This window comes from Xiphophorus couchianus, chromosome 18, assembly GCF_001444195.1.
Source record: "Xiphophorus couchianus chromosome 18, X_couchianus-1.0, whole genome shotgun sequence".
In the NCBI taxonomy this organism is placed as follows: Eukaryota; Metazoa; Chordata; class Actinopteri; order Cyprinodontiformes; family Poeciliidae; genus Xiphophorus; species Xiphophorus couchianus.
Window position 1 is genome coordinate 8002351 of NC_040245.1, and position 18864 is coordinate 8021214.

The window sequence follows — 18864 nt, forward strand, 5'->3', positions numbered from 1 at the left end:
GCACTTGTGTGGGCATTGCGACTTGCTCTTGGTATGAGCTTCATGTTACATAACTTAAGAGACTGAATCTATCGTTTCACTAAATTCATGTGAAGTTAGTCTCTTCTCATGGAAAACAGAAGCTACAATGAGCAGCTATGGCTCGACAAGGCTCTGCCTGTTCAAAAGGGCAGGGATTCAAATATATCAAGGGCTTTAAAATATGAAAAAACTTAATAATGGATTTATTTATTAATAAGGTTTTTAACACATAACATCAGCATGAAGAATTCTGCATTTTGACAAGATTATCAGTTCCCTCTTTAGAAGTTTTTTTTTTACTTTTCCATAAGCTGTCAGGAGAAAAAGATGTATAGCACTACTGCACATCAAAAGTCTGGCCTCAACACAGAGATCTGTGGGAGTAAAGCCCCTTAAAGCTCTGATAAAACCAATTTCTTCCTATGACTTCAGGCGTCAAGTACAGCAGACATGTTTATAAAGTACTTATTGGATGGAAGAGATTAGATTTTTAAAAGTATCTGATATTCTGTTTGTGTTGTGGTGTCTGCAGATCTGCTCGGGGCTCCAGCTTGAAGGCTTCTTGAGAACAGCACATGCAAGATGTACAGGGTTCTGTGATCAGTGTTTGAGAAAGACCAGATGACACGGCACAACTATTTACTTGAAAAGGTCACATACAAATATTCCCATTTTACATTAGATCCAAAATAAAAAATGAAACTTTTGGTTCATTGCAGAACTGGGTTATCCATGTGCAACTTCATTAATCCCTAGCTTTCAACAAACAATTCTCCCCCCTGTGATGATGAATGTGTGTAGGAGTTTCAGTGAGTGCTTTCATTACCTTCAAAGAGCTGAGCATACTGGGGAAATCCTGCTGCCCGCAGCCAGTCACACGCCTCTTTTGCCTCAATTTCTGCAAGGCAACAACAGAGATGAAAAGTGAAAATAAACCACATTCATTGAGATCATTTTCAATTTAAACAAAACCACCAAAGCATTAATCAAAACAGCAAAAACAAGAAGAAAGAAAAATCCCTTGGCACCTTTTCATATAGAGGCAGGTGTAGAAGGACCAAATGGATTCCTCTTTATATGCAAAATAGGAACAAAAAGTACTAACTTCTTAAAGAGAACTTCCATTAACACGGCAACTTTTTGTAAGACAGCACTTACAGAGTGTTACAAGTGTTGCTCCTAAAAATGAACAGATTATAATATGATGTTTTAAAAACACAAAACATCCGTCATACCATTCCTATGGATTAAATTTGTTATAAGACGAGAGAACACACATCTTAAAACAAGATGTGCTCTACTTTTTCTTCAGGACATCTATAAATTGGCTAAGGAATAGATTTTGAAAATGTTTATATGTGAATTCATATACCTCAGATTAACAGATTACAAAAACAAAGTTCTGTGTGCAAATTACAAAAATGCTCATGGCAACATGGCAAATCTGTTAATAACAACAAAACAACTTTTTTTGTTTTGGAAGATTTTTTTCCCATTGTTGAAAAAACATTCACCTAAAGGATAGATTTATTACTGAAAGATGCAAAACAACTTAAAATGATTGTTAGTGCTCTCCAGCTCCAAGCTAAGAAACGCCTGAAAAAGCGGTGATCCTGTTCTCTGGATCATAAACTACCTCTGGTGACCTGCAGAGTGAAGCTATCAGTGCCACTGATGGTCTGAAAAGGAAAAAGACTGTTGACACCTTTCCATTAATGCTAATAGAGGTGGGGGACAATTACCGCCTACATGAGAAATGATACCTGACACATCAGTGCTACAACCCACAACAAACTACATTAGGAACCGAGGCAATAATAATGTTTCTTATTTAAAAGAGAATGACTAAAAATACAATATATCAATATATTTTGTTCAGATCAGCAGTAATGTTTAGAATGAAAATCACCACAGTTTAAAAAAAATTCTGTTCTGGTGTAATTTCTCAAGCAAGTGGCTTCATCTCAATTAATTTATCAAGCAAATATGATTATTTTATGTCACCACAGAGCAGAAAGTCAGAGGAAGATCTTTGGCTCTTTAACTGTGATATAATCATAAAGTCAGGCTACCAGAGTCAGAAAGACAACAACAACAACAACAACAAAAAACTATGAGTTGACTAAACTTACCAGAACCAATCTTTAAAACAATATCGTGTCCAAATGAGTCTTTGTACAGATGGGTTTTTTTTTATGTTTTAAAGAACATGAACAACTTTGCTCTTGACTAAGAGCAAACTGCACATAGATTCATCTTCAGCTAAACACATAGCTAAAAGGGAATCACTAAAGCAAATCCGAAATCTCAGCTCCAAATTGTGACCGGCACACAGCAGCTGCAACATGCACCGCAGTCATTCATCCTACAGTTCCACATAATTACAGAAAATTATCTCTGTGTAACTCACCTGTGCTGCTTTGCTTCCAGATGATGAAAAAATTCAAAGAAAATTGACTTTGTCTGGTTTCAGCACTGACCAACAACTGAATAAATATTAACAGCTCCCTCTGTCCTTGGATGTCTACTGTTTACCCCTGAACCAGGAGATAAGTCAACATGTGTTTGCTGCCAGGAGCCACTCTGCTGTGTTCCCACCTGCGTCAGCACAAGCTAAAGCCTTTGTGTTCTGCTAGACCTCCCTCCCAGGTGAATAATATAGGCTCTTTATTATTCAACTGCTATGCATAGTGAGAGTGTTGTCAGGCCCTTCTGTGTCCCAGGACCTCAGGTTGGACCACTGAGAAACAGTAACAGGATCTGGGAATCCCTCTGTTTTGCATTCTGTAACATGATAGTGAGACATTCTGTCCTCTCATCCTCTCTCCAAGGAAATCTCTCATGGATAAAAGACTGGGGCGGGCATCGCGCCAAAGAATGAGAACTTGTGTTTGCTCTTCACAACCTAAAGCTTTAAAGCTGTCTATGGTATAGAATTACAATTTCACAAAGAAGTAAAACTCAGTTTGGCTGCCACACAATGGAGCAAAATGTCAAAAGTTGCGTGCGGCTGAAGCACCTATGGAAAGGATGTCATTGTCTACTCTATAAAGAATACTTGTTATATAATTCACATTGTGGACATAGCTTGTATCAGCTCTAGGTCAACTTGTCCAGTCAAAGGTTCATGCCCTCATTTCGTACCTATATGTTGCTACCTTGTTTCTTTCTATTTCCTGTAAACAAACCCTTCCATATCCATGTAGTTAAACTATTGCCATCTGTTTCTTTAGTCATGTATTTCCAATGAATTTGGAAATATATAGTCATAAAATACTTAGATTTTATACTAAGTTCTGAAAGCTTAGAATCACTCTCTATTCCCATTTGCTTTGATTCTGATCCTTATTGGGGCCTGATGAAAAAATAACTTTCTTTGCTTTACAACTTTCTTACAATAAACTATGAGTAGAATATATATTCCCAAAGTTGGCATGAACTGACTCATGGTTGATACAAAGTCAGGCTGTCAAAATTCAACCATTACTTATCTGTTAAAATGTAAAATTTCTAAGCATTATTTCATTCAGTTGTATACTATCTGAAAACTTTGTGTTACATTTTGTTTACATTGTTTGTGTTTCTAATGCTCATTTTTGACCCCTCTGCTGTATAAAATATGACAGATTAGGACCTGATAAAATCAATAGATAGATAACAGATATTATTTGCTGGATTTAAATAGCCATTAATTAATCAATAGAATATAGAAAAGTACTTGAGCTCATGGTAGACAGAAACACGTCCATCTAAAGCTACAAAAGTACACAATGGCAAAGTGGTGAAATGATCAGCACAGATCACAGATGGTGAGAAGAGCCAGAGTTAGCACTTTTTTTAAAACCTTAATTACATTCTACTTTATGTCTAAATGACAGATCACAAATCATACAATTTAATAAGCAAGCCCTACTTTTTAAAACCCTTTTGAAAACAAACTAACAAAAAAACCCCAAAAAACAATACAAGATCACATCCATTGTTTAAGAACCCTTGAATCAGCTGACATGCTGGTTTCCTGTCAGTGAAAAATAGTTGCGTACTCACGGGATATTTTCATCATAGAGCCAGAATAGCTTCTACATCCATCAAGAGTTACGAGTGTCTCCAAACATGTCAGAGCATCTTCATTCCCACGCTGAGCCACATTCCTTTTCACTGTCTGAACACAACTGGCAGTTTGAAGTCAGATCCACAGCTCCTTACTCTTTCCATTTCTCTCTCTATCTACCCCCCAAACCACCATGTGCCTGTTCCAACACTGAATCTATCCTTTAACCCACCCACTTTACTGTGGCAGGCTCCCACTCACTCAACCCCCCTCTTCCTCATGTACTCCTTGTGCCAAACCCTCCTACCCAGCTCTGCCCACAACAACTCCTTCATATACAAGTCAGCACATTTTTGGAAAAGATTGGAAAGATTGGCCAAAAGATTGCTTCTTAATCCCGATAGTTTGTCTCTCTATTTCAAGATAAGTCTTAAAAAATTTTCAACAATTTCCTGAGTGAGGATTTGGCGAGACGAAGGTTATCTTTCACAGCCTTTCAAGCCTTACTCCAAAAACGTGGTAGAAAAATTCATGTGGGAAAGGTTTCAGTTAAATAAACTAGAATGGAGTGCAGCTCCAGATGTTGTTCCTAGGGGTCAACGGAATGGAAAAAACGTAGACAGCTGAAGTCGGGGAAAACCATGACATAAACCGCCAGCAATCAGAAGCAGTGAATCATGCTGGAGCACTCAGCTTTTCAGACTGAAACCTTCTCTGTTTCAGTCTCTTTGTTTGTAGGAAAATCAGTGAAGGAGATCACTCTGTCAATTGAATAATTAGATCACAAAGAAAAAGAAACATATCAGATAATAATCCTTATTACTGGTAACCCAGCTACTAGAATGAAAAAACATCTAAAGAGATCGACATAAATGCATAAAACCTTTTTACAAAATAAAAATTTAAAGAAAGTAGGCATGGATATTGTCACAGTATGATAGTTCCGAGTAAAAATAAATTGTACAGTATCTTCCCAAAATGTATAACTTACTCCAGCTTAAAAAAAAGAAGAGAAAAACTAGTCATAGCTTCTGATTTGGCTTTCTTATGGTAATAAAGCCAGGGGGAAGAACAAGCTATCTCCATTTATTATTATTTAGATCTTTGCTACATACAATTAATCAAAACCACAGAATAAACATTCACTAAAACATAATGTTCAAGTAAACATACTAATTATAGAGTGCTATTTCTTTTAATAGTTCTGCTGAATTGTAAAAGAGCTGAAATTAGCTAGACAGTCATTCCTGAATAAGCATATAATAGCTACAGTATGAGTGATGTTTGTTCGGTTTATGCAGTTGAATGTTTTCTCTCTTGTAAGCAAGGGAATGTTGCCGAATCCTTTCAGCCTGCTGAAAAGCAGTGTGCATCAACAGGTTGGGGTGGGACACCCAGCATTGTGTTACTTTATAATTAACACAGCTGGAGAAAACTGCAGGAACTCAGTCAGTTTTACTGCAGTCTCATTAAGTGAACTTTGAGCAACAGAAACATGATGAAAAATATTTGTGGTTTTCAAAATGTAATGTTTTAAAACCTATTATGCCCTAATATTGGCTACCAACCCATTCCTAGAAGAAAGACAAGAAAATAATCTATTTGAAAAAAAAAAAAAAACTCATGCTATCATTAATAAAGTCCAAGATGAGCCAGCCCCGGACTGACTTTGTGAAGGAAATATTGACCTTCTTTCTAATTGGATTACAACAGAGGAAATGGCCAAATCTATATCTAATAAGAACACTTTGTTTCCTATCTTTGTATCTGAAGGCACTTTAGTTTAGTGGGATTTTCCAAGGTTCTGTGATTACATAAGTAAACCATATCCATCCATAATTTCCAATCATGTGAGCAGATTTCCGGATGAGGCTTGCCTCCTCACTCTGTGACGCTGCTGCCATTTTTTCTGTACAAGTGCTTTGGCCGGAACTGGGAATTTATCTCCAAGCACAAAAAGGATGACACAGGTGATCCACTTTAGTCACCATAAAAACAAAGCATTTACCGGTAAATGCACTTAGCACTTATTAGATTTTTATAGAAAGACAAAGGGCCATAAATTGGAGTATAATAAAAATCCCTGGGCTTTCTGCTACCATTATGCATTACCACGGAATGAATCAGCCAGACAAGAAAAGCTCCAACCGACCATTACGATTGTCTTTTAAAACACCTGGAGAAAGACACACAGAGGCAAAAATATGAGAAAAAAAAAACAGACACTACTACTACTACTGAAGATGCCGTCATACTTGGAGAGACTGTAAGAGAGGCCACTCTTTTCCTTTATGAAGGTAATTGCATACAGACACTCACTCACAGTGAGAAGTCAGCTTCGACTAGACAGACTGCCAGGGGAAAAACAGAGACCCCTCCTCTAAGTCTGCCCCAGAACCACAACATCTGATGTTTCATGCCCAAAATAGTCCTACATTCCTTCTGTCTCTCAGTTGGCAATTGTTCACATGGCAGCAAATGGGAAGCTCAAATTATGATCAGCGATAGCTGGAAGACAAATGTGATGGCAGATAAATACCGAACTTGTGTATTCGGGAGGAACAGCAGATCTGTTTTTATTAGTCAGAGATTGCAGGCAACATTGTAAAATAGAAACATAATGGGACATGAAAATGATGTTACGCAAAGTTTGAACTTGAAGGAAGAGACTGCTGTGACTGTTGTGGAAATGATTTACTGTTAGTAATATGCCCTTTAATCAGTTTTATTCACTAAAGTATATTTAAATCTAGTGATAACCAATGGCGATGTGATACTCTCCTGTAAAAAAACTAAACCCTCCTTTTCCATCACCACCTGAGGGGATGTAATGTCAGTTCTATTAGTTCAAGGGGATTTTAGATTGAACTTCCTAAAGGTCAAGATAATTACATATTATTATTACAGATTATTGACATCTGGTAGGAAAAGCACCAGAATTCAGGGAAATGGGTAACTATTCATTCAAAACCCTTTTCTTAGAAAGACATTGATTATGGATAGTTGACACGGGTCAGTCTGAGTTTCCCACTGTTTTATAACACTAAGCAGAAACGCTATGGCTTCACAGTGTTGACACAAAAAATTCTAATTAAAATGACATGCCCAGGCTGAATACAGGGTGGGTTTGGTTGCCTAAATTATAACCTAAAATTTTGAATTATAGCAGCAACAACAGCTTTGTAAAACTGTTGTTGGTCAGTTTAACTTAATTTATTTGTCTTTTGGTTTTTATAACCAAAATAATCTGAGCAAATAATTTTAGGTCATTAATTTAGACAATATTGATTTTCAGAAAATATATTTTTTTACTTTATTCTACTGTCTCTTGTGTTTTACCCTGTTTTATTCCTTGAGTTTTATATGTTTTATCTTATATTGCCCACTGTAAAGCAATTAACTTGGGAGTTATTGTAAAGGACTATAAATAAATAAATAAATGTAATAAATGTAATATTACCATTAGAGTATTTGTGTTTTCCAGCCTCTACTTTTCTAATGTTTTACCTGTGATAATTCCTAACACCACACAGTAACTTCTTCACAGCATTTGAGGCAAGTCGGTGACTAAAAAAGTTTAAAGCTAGTTTGTTTCCATCCCTGTTTTTTATTTTATGAAAACTAGTCATCTTAAATCTTCATCTATAAAAACTCCCAAAGACTCACTCCAGTTCATTCTGAGCTGCAGCAGTAAAACATATGTAGGAACATGACATGAGTATGCATGGTCTATGGATTAAAATGACTGGAGAAAATTTAGTTCTTTTAAACGTAAGAAAGTGACATTTTATCAATATTTATTTGAGGTTCTGCAAACAGATCTCCATAAATGCTTTGCATTATAAGTCTAGATCCAAACACATCTTATAGATGGCTGCCAAACTGGGCCCCTGATTCACCAAAAATAATGGTGACTATTCACAAGGTGGATTAACAGAGCTGCACCCCCTGTAATTCACCTAATATTGTGGGAATAAAACCTTCCTATTATTTGTAGTAGGTCTTAATTAACCAAGCTCTACATGTTCCTCAGACTCCAATATCCTCTAAACAGTTTCCCTCAATTATCAGCAAAACAGGAGGTACCACAGCCAAATAACACAGCGCATACTGTGTTGGTAGCATTCCTGGTATCTATAAACAAGAGAAGCTGCTGAATTAATGAGTAAGAGTAAACTCTTAGAGATTGTCTGCCGTCATAGGTGAGTAACAACACAGTGCTTTTGTTGAAATGACTTTGTTGTTGATGGTGTGACTGGCACATGAGCTAGCTGGTTTCATAGGCCAAGTAATTACAGAGAGGCAGTGTTGAATCACCCGGGGACCTCGAGTCCCCTGTTTGATCCTGCAAAGTGCCCTAGGATTCTATTACCCAGTAGTCCACATGGGATGTAGATTTTAAACGGTCACTTCCAGGGTGTGTTGCTAAGGTGCCGGAGCAAAATGTTCTAAAATACAAATGAGCCAGCAAATCTTTGGACCTGCTTTTCATTGTACTTTGCAGTGAAATGAGGAGATGTCCTTTCAGTGGACCATGTGTCTCTAACAAAGAGTGGATGAAACGAACCTCCACACCTCCAGCAGCTCAGAGACCAGTGGAAAAACAGTGAAACCCCAGATCAGTACCCAGCATGGATCACAGCTTGGGATTCTCACTGTATAACATTGAGTTAGTATAGTCCAGTTTCACAATAACACAATATTTTCCATAAATAAAAAAATAAACATATTCTAATTGTTTTTGTTTAAAAAAAGAAAATCATGTATTATTTCGATTGCTTAGGACTTTGGTTCTCTAATTAAGACTTTTCTTGAACAGTTTACCGCTGGGTCAGCCACCACCGCTGTTGATCAAATTGCCAAGCCAAAAAGTGAACTTCCATGCTAAAGTATCACAATCTGATCCAAAGTAAGCAGACAAATAATTTTTTTGCAGTTTTTCACAAATATTTTTAAAACTGAGAACTAGAAACTAGACTTCTCACATCAATATTTTTTTGTAGATGCAGTACATCTTAAAGTTCTGCTTTTGTTTGATATAAGCTTATTTTCTGTCAGTTTCTGGCAAATTGTTACCTAGAAACTAGAATAGTTTGTATCTAAAAGTACTTTAAGCCATACCTTTTTTTCTCCAAAGAGTTTTTGAGGCGCTAGTGTCTCGTATTTTTGCAACAGTAGGCAGACAGAAAGGAGGGTGAGGAGAAGGGAAGACATGCGGCAAAGGTCGTCGAGGACTAAGGCCTCCAAACGTGGGGCGTGCTAACCCCCTGCGCCACCACTGTACGCTCCTTTTACTTTTAAATCTCCTTATAATGCTACAGACCAACTCCACAGATTTCAGACAAGTCTTTTAAATATTTCCACTGGGGTTCTTGTCACGTGTGGCTCAATTCTTGACCTTCTCTGCTGGAAGTCAGATCACAGATACATGCTGCTTTAGTATAAACACAGTCTGGTTAACGACTTATAATGGGTCCACTGGTGAAAGATCAACCTTTCACTTCACAGCAGACAGACACACACACACACACACCCCCACACACGTAGAGCTTATTGATTCTGAGTGCAAATAACAACTATATGAGCTGGAGAGCTGCTGTTATTGACCATTGCCAAAGCCTGCTGGGTCAAAAGTCACCTGGCCTGTTTTCATCTCTAGATCCTGTATTGAATTTAAACAAGATCAGCACAGCTGTGGTAACACTCTCCTTCACCTCTGAAGGACACCCAGAGAAGGGGGTTCTTTCATCTTCAGGGGAAAACAACCCATGAGCTCACTCCTGTGCTGGTCTCTTCCTTTTATTTTTCAATCAGCTATGGTAATGTCAGCCACTGGTTTCTGTAGTATTCACAGGTCTCCAATCACTTCACAATGCACAATAAGACTCATCCGGACCTGAACTCAGATGCTGTTTCTTTTGGAAAGGTGGTCACCGGGAGTCAAACTGATTCATGGATTTTGTGCTGTCTGAGAAAACAATGAGATTAAAGATTGAATGGGGATTTACTGTCAGTAGCATGTGGGAGGAGGTTAGTGTTTTATGGGAAATTACTTCAAACCATCTTTAAAGGAAATAACACTTAGTGTTTCAAGTCACTGAGGAACACTTCAGTGGAGATTCCCATCTTACAACAGCCTTTCAGTGAAGCATTAACAAATTATCCCTGACCTCAACTGTAAGATGATAGCCCACTGGTTTTGACTGGCTGTTGCAGACTGATGTCAAATACTGGGACACAGCGTTGGAGCTGCGTTGCCCCTATGCAAGCTTCAAAGTCCAATCAAAAACTCCACAGTGTCTTCTTTAACCTCGTTACTGTCTCACATTTACTCAAGAGAAAACCCTCTAACAGCCACATGTTGAAACCCCCAGGTTGCTCAGCAAACAGAAAAGACCAAAGGAAGTGTCAGCAACACACACAGGTGTTTTTTTTTCCCTCTTTAGTCACACTAAAGGAGCCTATGACACATAAAATATAACAGACTTTAAAAAGAACCCTTCCCGTTATTACAGGGCTTTTGATCAACAGTGCAGAATTCTTCAGAAATCAATCAGCTGAGCTTCCTGTAAAATATATAATGCCAAGTTCAAGCTAAACACTTCCAGACACTGGACAGCAGTTCTGTTCCCACACATGTCAAAGAGTCCTGACAATCATCTGAGCTGAATTTATAAAGAGTTTGTTTTTGCTGATAAAGTCATCATGGTTGAATTTTGGAGATTTTCTCCCTAATTATGTCCAGATAGAATCAAATGAAGACATGCAGATTTCCTCCACTAGTCGTGGCCTTTGCTGACAAATGATTTCTTTAATACCGGAGATGTGACTTTACACATTTTTGAAAAAGCAAAAATGTTCATTCATTTCATTTTGGAAAACTTGGATATTTTAAAACTTTGACTTGCTTTGTCAAAGTGTTCTTGTGTTTTATAGGGGGTAATATGAGAACAAAACAGTAAAAATAAAAACCTCTGTACATCACTATGATGGCTGAAATCATAAAATCTCATTACAATGAATTTAACATTGAGGGGAAAGTAAAAAAATGCAAAAAGAGAGGGGTATGCACTTTTGTAATAATGTAACTATGAATATCTGTGCACCTTATGATGTAAAGAATGGAAACAGAAAAAGAGAATGGTCTCAGACACATGAATTCAGTGAAAATCTTTGTTTCTTTTTCGTCTCAGTAAGTCAAAGCTATTTTTTCAGTTGTCTTTTCAGCTACCTCCCCCACAGCTGGTGTCTACCGTTTCCCATGTGGTAATGGAGTTAACTGTATTCCCCTAACAAGCTCTACATTTCTATTTGCATCCTAATTTGAAGTCCACATCTCCTTTAATGTGAAACTCAGTAGCCTGCATGCCTTGCCATGTCACGCTGCTTTCCCACTTCTAATTTACGGTTGTGTGACTGTAATTCTTTCGTTCCTTTGATAACTTATATAAACACTGTAATTTGGTTTTCCAGCAATGCCATATGACATGACTTAAGGGGACTATGAATTACTAACAAGCGCTTAGCCAGCTGACCTGAAATCATGACACAAACATGGAAAAATGTTGACTGGAAAGTCTATAAGATGTGGCACCCACACAAATTAAACAGCTCATGCTCAGAAGATCTAAAGCATAAAAATACTATAATACACAAATTACTTTTATCAGAGACCATGGCTCTGTGAGGTGCAGAATACAGGGGAAAGAATCAAAGAAAAACATCCAGGAAAAACTCCTCTGTCGAGTCCCGCAGAGTTTCATTAGGTCCTCCTTCCTCTCATTTGGAAAGTTTCCCAGAGGGGTCTAAGTGGAGTTTCCTCCTTCTCTTAGAATGGCCTCAGAGAGTCAGAGGGTACAGAGGGGACCAATGATAGAAAAAGAGCCCCAACCGTGAGAACCCCCTCTCAGGACGTCCACCGTTAAGGACGGAGCCATCCAAACGGATGCTGGTCCTAATTAACTACATGAAAGAGCAGCTGGACTGCATCAGCAGCCTTGCAGCACTTCTGCAACAAGCTGGTAAGTTGCAACATAGAGGATAATACAGGCAGCCTGAATTATTGTATATGAGGAAATAAAGGTCACTTTATAACCAGCCATTGTTCCACTTGATAGACACAGCGTCTCCCACATAAGTGGTGAAAGTCATAGTTAAAAGTTAAAATAGAAAACTAACACAGAGATGGTGTGTGAACACAGGAGCTGATTGACTGCAACCCTCACGTTTCTACTGGCATGAGATTAGCTTTTCTACCACAGGGGGGCAGGCAACTGTTGAACTTAGACATGTACCATATGGGCTTACCATTTAAGGGTAAATTTTTATACTTATTATTATTTACAAAAGCCTAATCAATTTAAAACTACAGTCTTATTATTAGAAATCTCCTTCTGTTCCTTGTAGCTGCACAAAAAAGGGGAACATAAACAAGTGACAAACCTATCTAGTCCTAATCTTACTTTTTTAGTTAAACAACCTGAAGGTTAGCATATAGTTTGTAATCAATTGGCCTAAATGAGTCACTTAGGCACATACGTGTGGTATCCTGACATGTGTGAAATGCTGAGGAACTAAGCACTGTACCTTTCAAAGTTAATGTGTAACTTTTCATTCCTGTTACAATGCAGCAGAGGCATTTCTGAAAAATGCTCTTGGTAAATGATTAGCTGTGCACATGTGGCAGCTGTCAGGACAAACGGCTCTTCACGTAGACCACAGTCTCCGTATGCAACAGGAATTTCCAGAGAATCTTTATGGAGAAACTCAGCTTGGTCCTGATTGCTAAATTATGTTAAATGGCTGTAATCTGCACACCAACCAATCAAATGTAATGCTTTTAATTTTACTCTAGCTCTTTTGCATAGATAATTTTGCAGTTTTGTTAGTGTTAGCTTAACCCTATCTGAATTTTTTCAACTTTTTTCCTGTTAAGAATAGTTGAGTTTGAAAATGTTGCAGTAAAAAAGGGGAAATGTTGATCACATCAGTATGTTATGAAACTATATGTGTGTTTGAGGCTGCATTTTGGAGAAGTAGAATCTGACAGTTACCTTCAATTGAATTGTTCAATTTAGCATGAAAGGCAAACATGTATAAGTCAAAGCATAACATTTCTCATGACTACATAAAAAATTCCACTAATTAGATTAAAAGAACATTTTCTGGAAAATACTGTTAATATCGGTCTGGTCTGATCAAAGTTGTTTGATCTCCATCTAAATCTGCATTTTCCTACAGCATGCTGTTCCAAATTACAACAGTTAAACACATTAATGTCATTTAAATGAATTCAAAGATTATTGAAACCCTGAGATGGAGATGGATCAAAAAGGTCAACCTTTGTTCATGCTGTTCATGCAAATTCTTCTTATCAAAAAGGTGAAAGAAATAGAAAAAAAAGTCATCTCAACATTTAAGGAGGTAAAAATGTTCTTTCAGACAGAAAAAATACACCCCAATTAACAGCTGATCGGAAGTAGGTCTCATCATGAGCAAAGCAACATGTTCATTTTCATACACATTTATCTTCAAACTTCAGTTTGAACAAAGGGGCAGATAATAATCATCAGCTTAGTGTTTCACACTTAGCTAAGTGTGAAACACTAAGTGTGAAACTCATCAGCTAAGTTTCACACTTAGCTGATGATTTTCATGCTGCAGTGAAGCATTGATGAATAAAGCAGTCTACATAAGAGAGGGATTCTGAGAGTGAGAGGACAGAGTCTTTCTATTCTTTACTTTGAAGAGCCCTTTTACTGTTACAATCCCTCTCCAAAAGAGAGAACAATGCAAACTAGTTCTCTGCTGGATTTTCAAATAACTGCCATAGTCAAAGGATGAAAAGCACAAATTCTTGTCTAAATAGGAAGGAGGCCTGCTATATTCTCTATTCTACGAATTTCCAGAGCGAGCACATTATCCTGTTCAGACACTTCTATAAATAGGTGTTCCTTGACAATTGAGAGTTTGAAACAATTATGGAGGAAGAATTCAAATTATTTGTCCACACTACAGTCGCTGGTGAACAATAGTGATTTCTACAAATCCATTTGTTGTTGGGTTATTTGTATTTTCCACTAGAGGATCAATTTCTGTCACCCAAATGTACAATAACTGATCCAGACACACAGGACGTATGGTGACTGACTGAACAAATGAACACAGCACCATAACAAGCCTCTGGGTCAATTTACCCCTTCCCAATTTATAGCCCTAATACAAACCCTGGTGTTGCCATTTTGTTCCTTTTTACTTTTTTTAACCATAGAAATACAAAATTATTTATCTTATCCTTATAATTTAAGTATTTAAAAATAATTCAGAAATGCATACAATCCCACATATTCTAATCCAAGTATCCAAGTAACTCGAGTAACATAACCCCATTTCCTTAAAGAAATCTATCGGTAAGTTATAAAAAATAGTCAGTTTTCAAAGTGGGTATAAAACCTCCCCTATAGAAACAGATGGATGTCGTGAAACATTTTGTGTCATGCAGATCTTTTTCTCTACCTGAAAAAGTCAGGCATGCAACAACTAAAAGTGAAAAGCTATGAAAAGACAAAGGGAGGAAGAGACTGTCACCCTTTTAACAAGCAAAACAAACATTGTTGGAAAAAAACAGCAATGAGTGGTAGCTTCGCATTTGAATAAAACACCATACAACAATGGACCGACTAACCTTTATGTCCAAATAGCATTTAGGGCACACAGTAGCTGTGTTTCCATTACAAATGTGCACAAAACTCAATATTCTGCTAATGTTGAAACAACACAATTTTGCCATGACAGTGTTTGCATTAAATAAGAAACACAATCAAAATCACACATGAATAAATTTGTTCTCACGATAAGTCATTAGAAAATATGCTGCACTATGATCCTCCAACTACTTCCTGTCATATAAACCTATTCTAAAAATCCACCTCAGCATAGAAGGAAAACCTATCAAAAAAACTGTCATTTTTTTAGAAATGTTAAATTGGGCAATGGAAACACCTTTCCCTCATGATTGCATGGTATACGACACAGTGTGTGTTTCCAAAAAGCAGGGAGAGCCACTGACAAACAAGTGGCACACAATCACTCTTGATTGTGAATATCAATTGTAAATGATTACATCTCATGGGCCATACTTCCGGCCATAGTAGCATACTGTAATAGATTTTTACGGATCTGGGTGACTTAAAATGTCTTAAAGGCAGGGCAATAGTCGAATGACGTCTTGTTTGAGACACAACAGCATCACAAAGCAAAGCACCGAACAGAGTCTGAAGTCGAGCTTTTAGTTACGCTGTAGTTTTCAGCCGCTTCGAGTTTCCACCAACGTACTGATGAAGTTTCCAGAGTTTTTTTTTCTTGGCAAAGCTGGAACACTCTGAAACACACATAACGGTCTGTTAATCATTCAACTGCTAAGTTTCCATTATGGCCCAGCATATTTTATAAGAAAACAACTGACATAATTAATTTAGTGAGCTACTGCTGTTATTTTTGGTATTTATCACTGTCTCCAAGGACAACGCATGCTTTGTGGATCCGAATAGGTGAATATTTTACCCAGCATGAAGACAATATACAAAAAGATGCGGAAATACTGCTAACCTTGGGATGAGCTGAAAAGAAAGGAGCTGAAGCAGACAAAGGAGAAACTATGCAGCAGGTTCTCCCACGTATTAACATATGGAATGCTCCTCAGAAATATGAAGAATATTTTCAGGAAAGAAACACATTCCTCTGGAGTGAAGGCAGATATCTTTACTTGAAAACAACCCAACAATGCTTGTGTCTCTGTCTCATCTTTCTTATCTATCTGTTACTCAGGACGCTCAGATACTGGATAGAGTTTTTGATAATAATAAAAGTAAATATGACTAAGATGAAGAGGCATCCCTAGAATTTAGGATGACAGTATGTGAGTAATTCTGCCCATCCCCATGGTGCCCATTCACTAATGGCCTGCAGTGTCAACAGACCAATAGGAGGAGAGGAGAAATGTCAATGAAGCAGGAATGCAAGAGTCAAGACAATGACACAACCACAATTCTATTAATCACCCAAAATTATAATACATGTCACAATTTTCAGAATACAAGCAACTTATTGGACTTTACCTTACATTTACAACAAGACAACAATGAATACTAAACAAGTAGGTAAAAAAAATGACAGATGGAGCGTTAAAATATCAAATTCTTTTGTCTTTAATAGTATAATAAATGTTCACGCTATGATCACTTTGAGTAAAAAAATACCATGGCAATATTTACACCACTGTTTTAAATACAACAATTTTTAATAGTGGAGCCAAAACAAGCAAGACATATAACTTTGCATGGTAGATATAGAGCTGATACAGAAACTGAAATCTGGAAAGCTCCTCTGCCTTGGCAACTTCAACACAACCCCAAAAAGAGTTTGTTCGTGGTGCCCTGGTGCCAGTATGCTTTAAAATTCCCAGGTGGTTGCATAGACCATCTGTATTCATAATGTCACTCCTTCGTCTGCAATATTAGCAAGTACAAGGCTGTCAATACCCTGTTTGGCAACTCAGAGGTGCAGATGCCACTGGGTTAACTACAACAACCCAATGTTGTCTTGGTCTTGTCAGAAAACATACTGAGACTCCAAAAGTTTCTCTATAGTCTGTTTTTGAAACATTTAGTAAGCAGTGCTCCTTTGGTTTCCATGCTATTGCTTGTGATGTTTCTCTCAATTGGAATCAAATCCAAACAACCACATGTATTTTCAAAAGGACTAAAAAATGTAAGAACAACACAACAATATATTTGAGCAATTTTAAAACTGCACCTTATCTTAATACCAGTGACCTGCTCACAATTACAAATTACCTTTGAAGTGTTTACTTTCTGTCAAGTGTGGAGATATCCAAAAATATATAATTAATTAAAGAATAAGGACAAAAATGAATTCCTACTAACCAAAAAGTGACTTTTGACATTGAAAAATGATTGTAAAAAAAAACCTATTTTGAAAGAAGAATCCAAAGGTTTACAAGTTTTTTCTCCATGTCAAAGAGGAGCCTAATTACTAACATCTGTAACACACGACAAATTACATGACTCCACATGCAAGCAAACATCAGATTATGTCAACTTCTGTACACACAACTCAAGGGCATCTTCATAAATATGTGCAACAAAATAAAAACTTTGTCTCATAAACATCACTAGGATCAAAAGAGCATAGTTTGATTTATGTCGTCTGTGGTGACAAACAAAATCTTACCCACACAATCTGTTATTTTATCTCACTCGTTAGAGCATTTGGTAAGGGAACTATGTCTCTGAAGTTTTGTGTCTATAGCCACCCCTCTCATCCAGCATCAGGGTTTTTATACCTGCAGGGAGAACCAAGGCTTCACATGGTTTGTCCTCACTGTTAAGGCATGCCACACCTCCCCTTGATTTCAAGGAGTTTTTACTTAGCTGAAGTTTAAAGTCAAGGAAATATTTTAGAGTTTTGGGGAAAGCTAAAAGAGAAGTCAAACTCTACTGCAGTGAAAGAAAACACTCCCAGCTCCAAACAGCAGTGCACAAATAAGCTGAAGGGTTATAAAACAGCCAAGAAAGACATTCATTGATATCTCTTGTTTACATTCTGGGCACAGTGTTCCTTGGATGGTTAATCCTAAGGCTTATCACACATTACCATTTGTTAAAGTTTGTCGATACTATTCATTTGTCAAGGCTTCACCCTTGACTACCAATTGCCCAAAGGTTATAACTGAATTTTATGGTAACACAAATGAACGCAAGAATCAACAGAGTGTGTTTCACCTTAAAGTATGATTCTGTTCAATTTTTATTACAAGCATATTGTGATCTATTGACCTTGAGCTTTGACTACTTAGTAAAGCTGTCAAAGGGGAACTAATCTGAGAGGAAAACAAAACTGACACCGAAAGAAACAAAGAGCTTCAAGTCCAAACAGTGAAGCAATGGTGTGAGCTGTCACTTATTTCCAGAGACATCTCCTACCTCCAGCAATCCTCTTCACTAGTTGGTGTCTGGCGATGATCCTGCCCAGCCTGTAGCCAGAGCGCCTGCGGCAATGATCCATTCTAAGGTAGATATCCTGAGTTTCAGGAGTCATGCTGCTCAGGCAGTCACTGCCTGTGGACTCTGGGAGCTCTCGAAACATGGCTGTATTCTACCCCAAACAAGCCCCTGATCAGTGCCTGAAGCACACTCACCCACACGCAACAGAAAACTTCACATACATGCGCAAAAAAGCCTGAAGAGACCTGAGAGGGATGGCTCAGTGGAGCCCAGAGAGGAGAGTCAGCCCTTTGCGGGTCACATGACCATGGTGAAGCCAATCACAAGGAAGCAGGAAAAAGTACGGCCCACCTTTCTGAGCTGAATCCAGTGTCTGTATGAAGGCTCGACAGCCTTCCCCGCTCTGGAGGGAAATATAAATACCACTGGAATGCCTATGAACTGAGTAAGGGAGAAATAGTGGATGATGTAGGGTGTGGGAGGGCTTACAAAAATAGATTTACCCTGCGCTTGGATTTACCCTGCGCTAGAACAACTTCTGTGCTGTTTCAGGTGATGCCGGTGCCAAATTTACTGGGTGTGAGTGAGACTTTGGAGAAAACTATAAAAGAAAGAGGAGGAGGAGAGAAGTCCTTCTCTTGGTATGGGAAATGCTAATTTCTACCCCCCACCAAACTATGTCCACTGACACTGGCAGGAAGTTCTCACAGTAGGTCACCTCAAAGTGTCAGCCACTAAGTGGGGAAAAAAAGATTTAGCCTGAATACA

General features: G+C 37.8%; 1 protein-coding gene across 5 annotated transcripts in view; it reads right to left on the reverse strand.

Moving 5' to 3' along the window:
* Nucleotides 1–18864, reverse strand: part of stard13b (StAR related lipid transfer domain containing 13b) — a 65672-nt gene that overhangs the window by 10398 nt on the left and 36410 nt on the right. For 2 of the 5 annotated variants that reach the window (XM_028045489.1, XM_028045491.1), the window contains one exon: nt 848–919. In XM_028045489.1, the coding sequence (XP_027901290.1) occupies nt 848–919 (72 nt within the window). Of the gene's footprint in view, nt 1–847; nt 920–2431; nt 2548–4068; nt 4315–18075; nt 18315–18864 lie in introns of those variants that run through there. The other 3 variants (XM_028045490.1, XM_028045492.1, XM_028045493.1) reach the window with 3 other exon arrangements.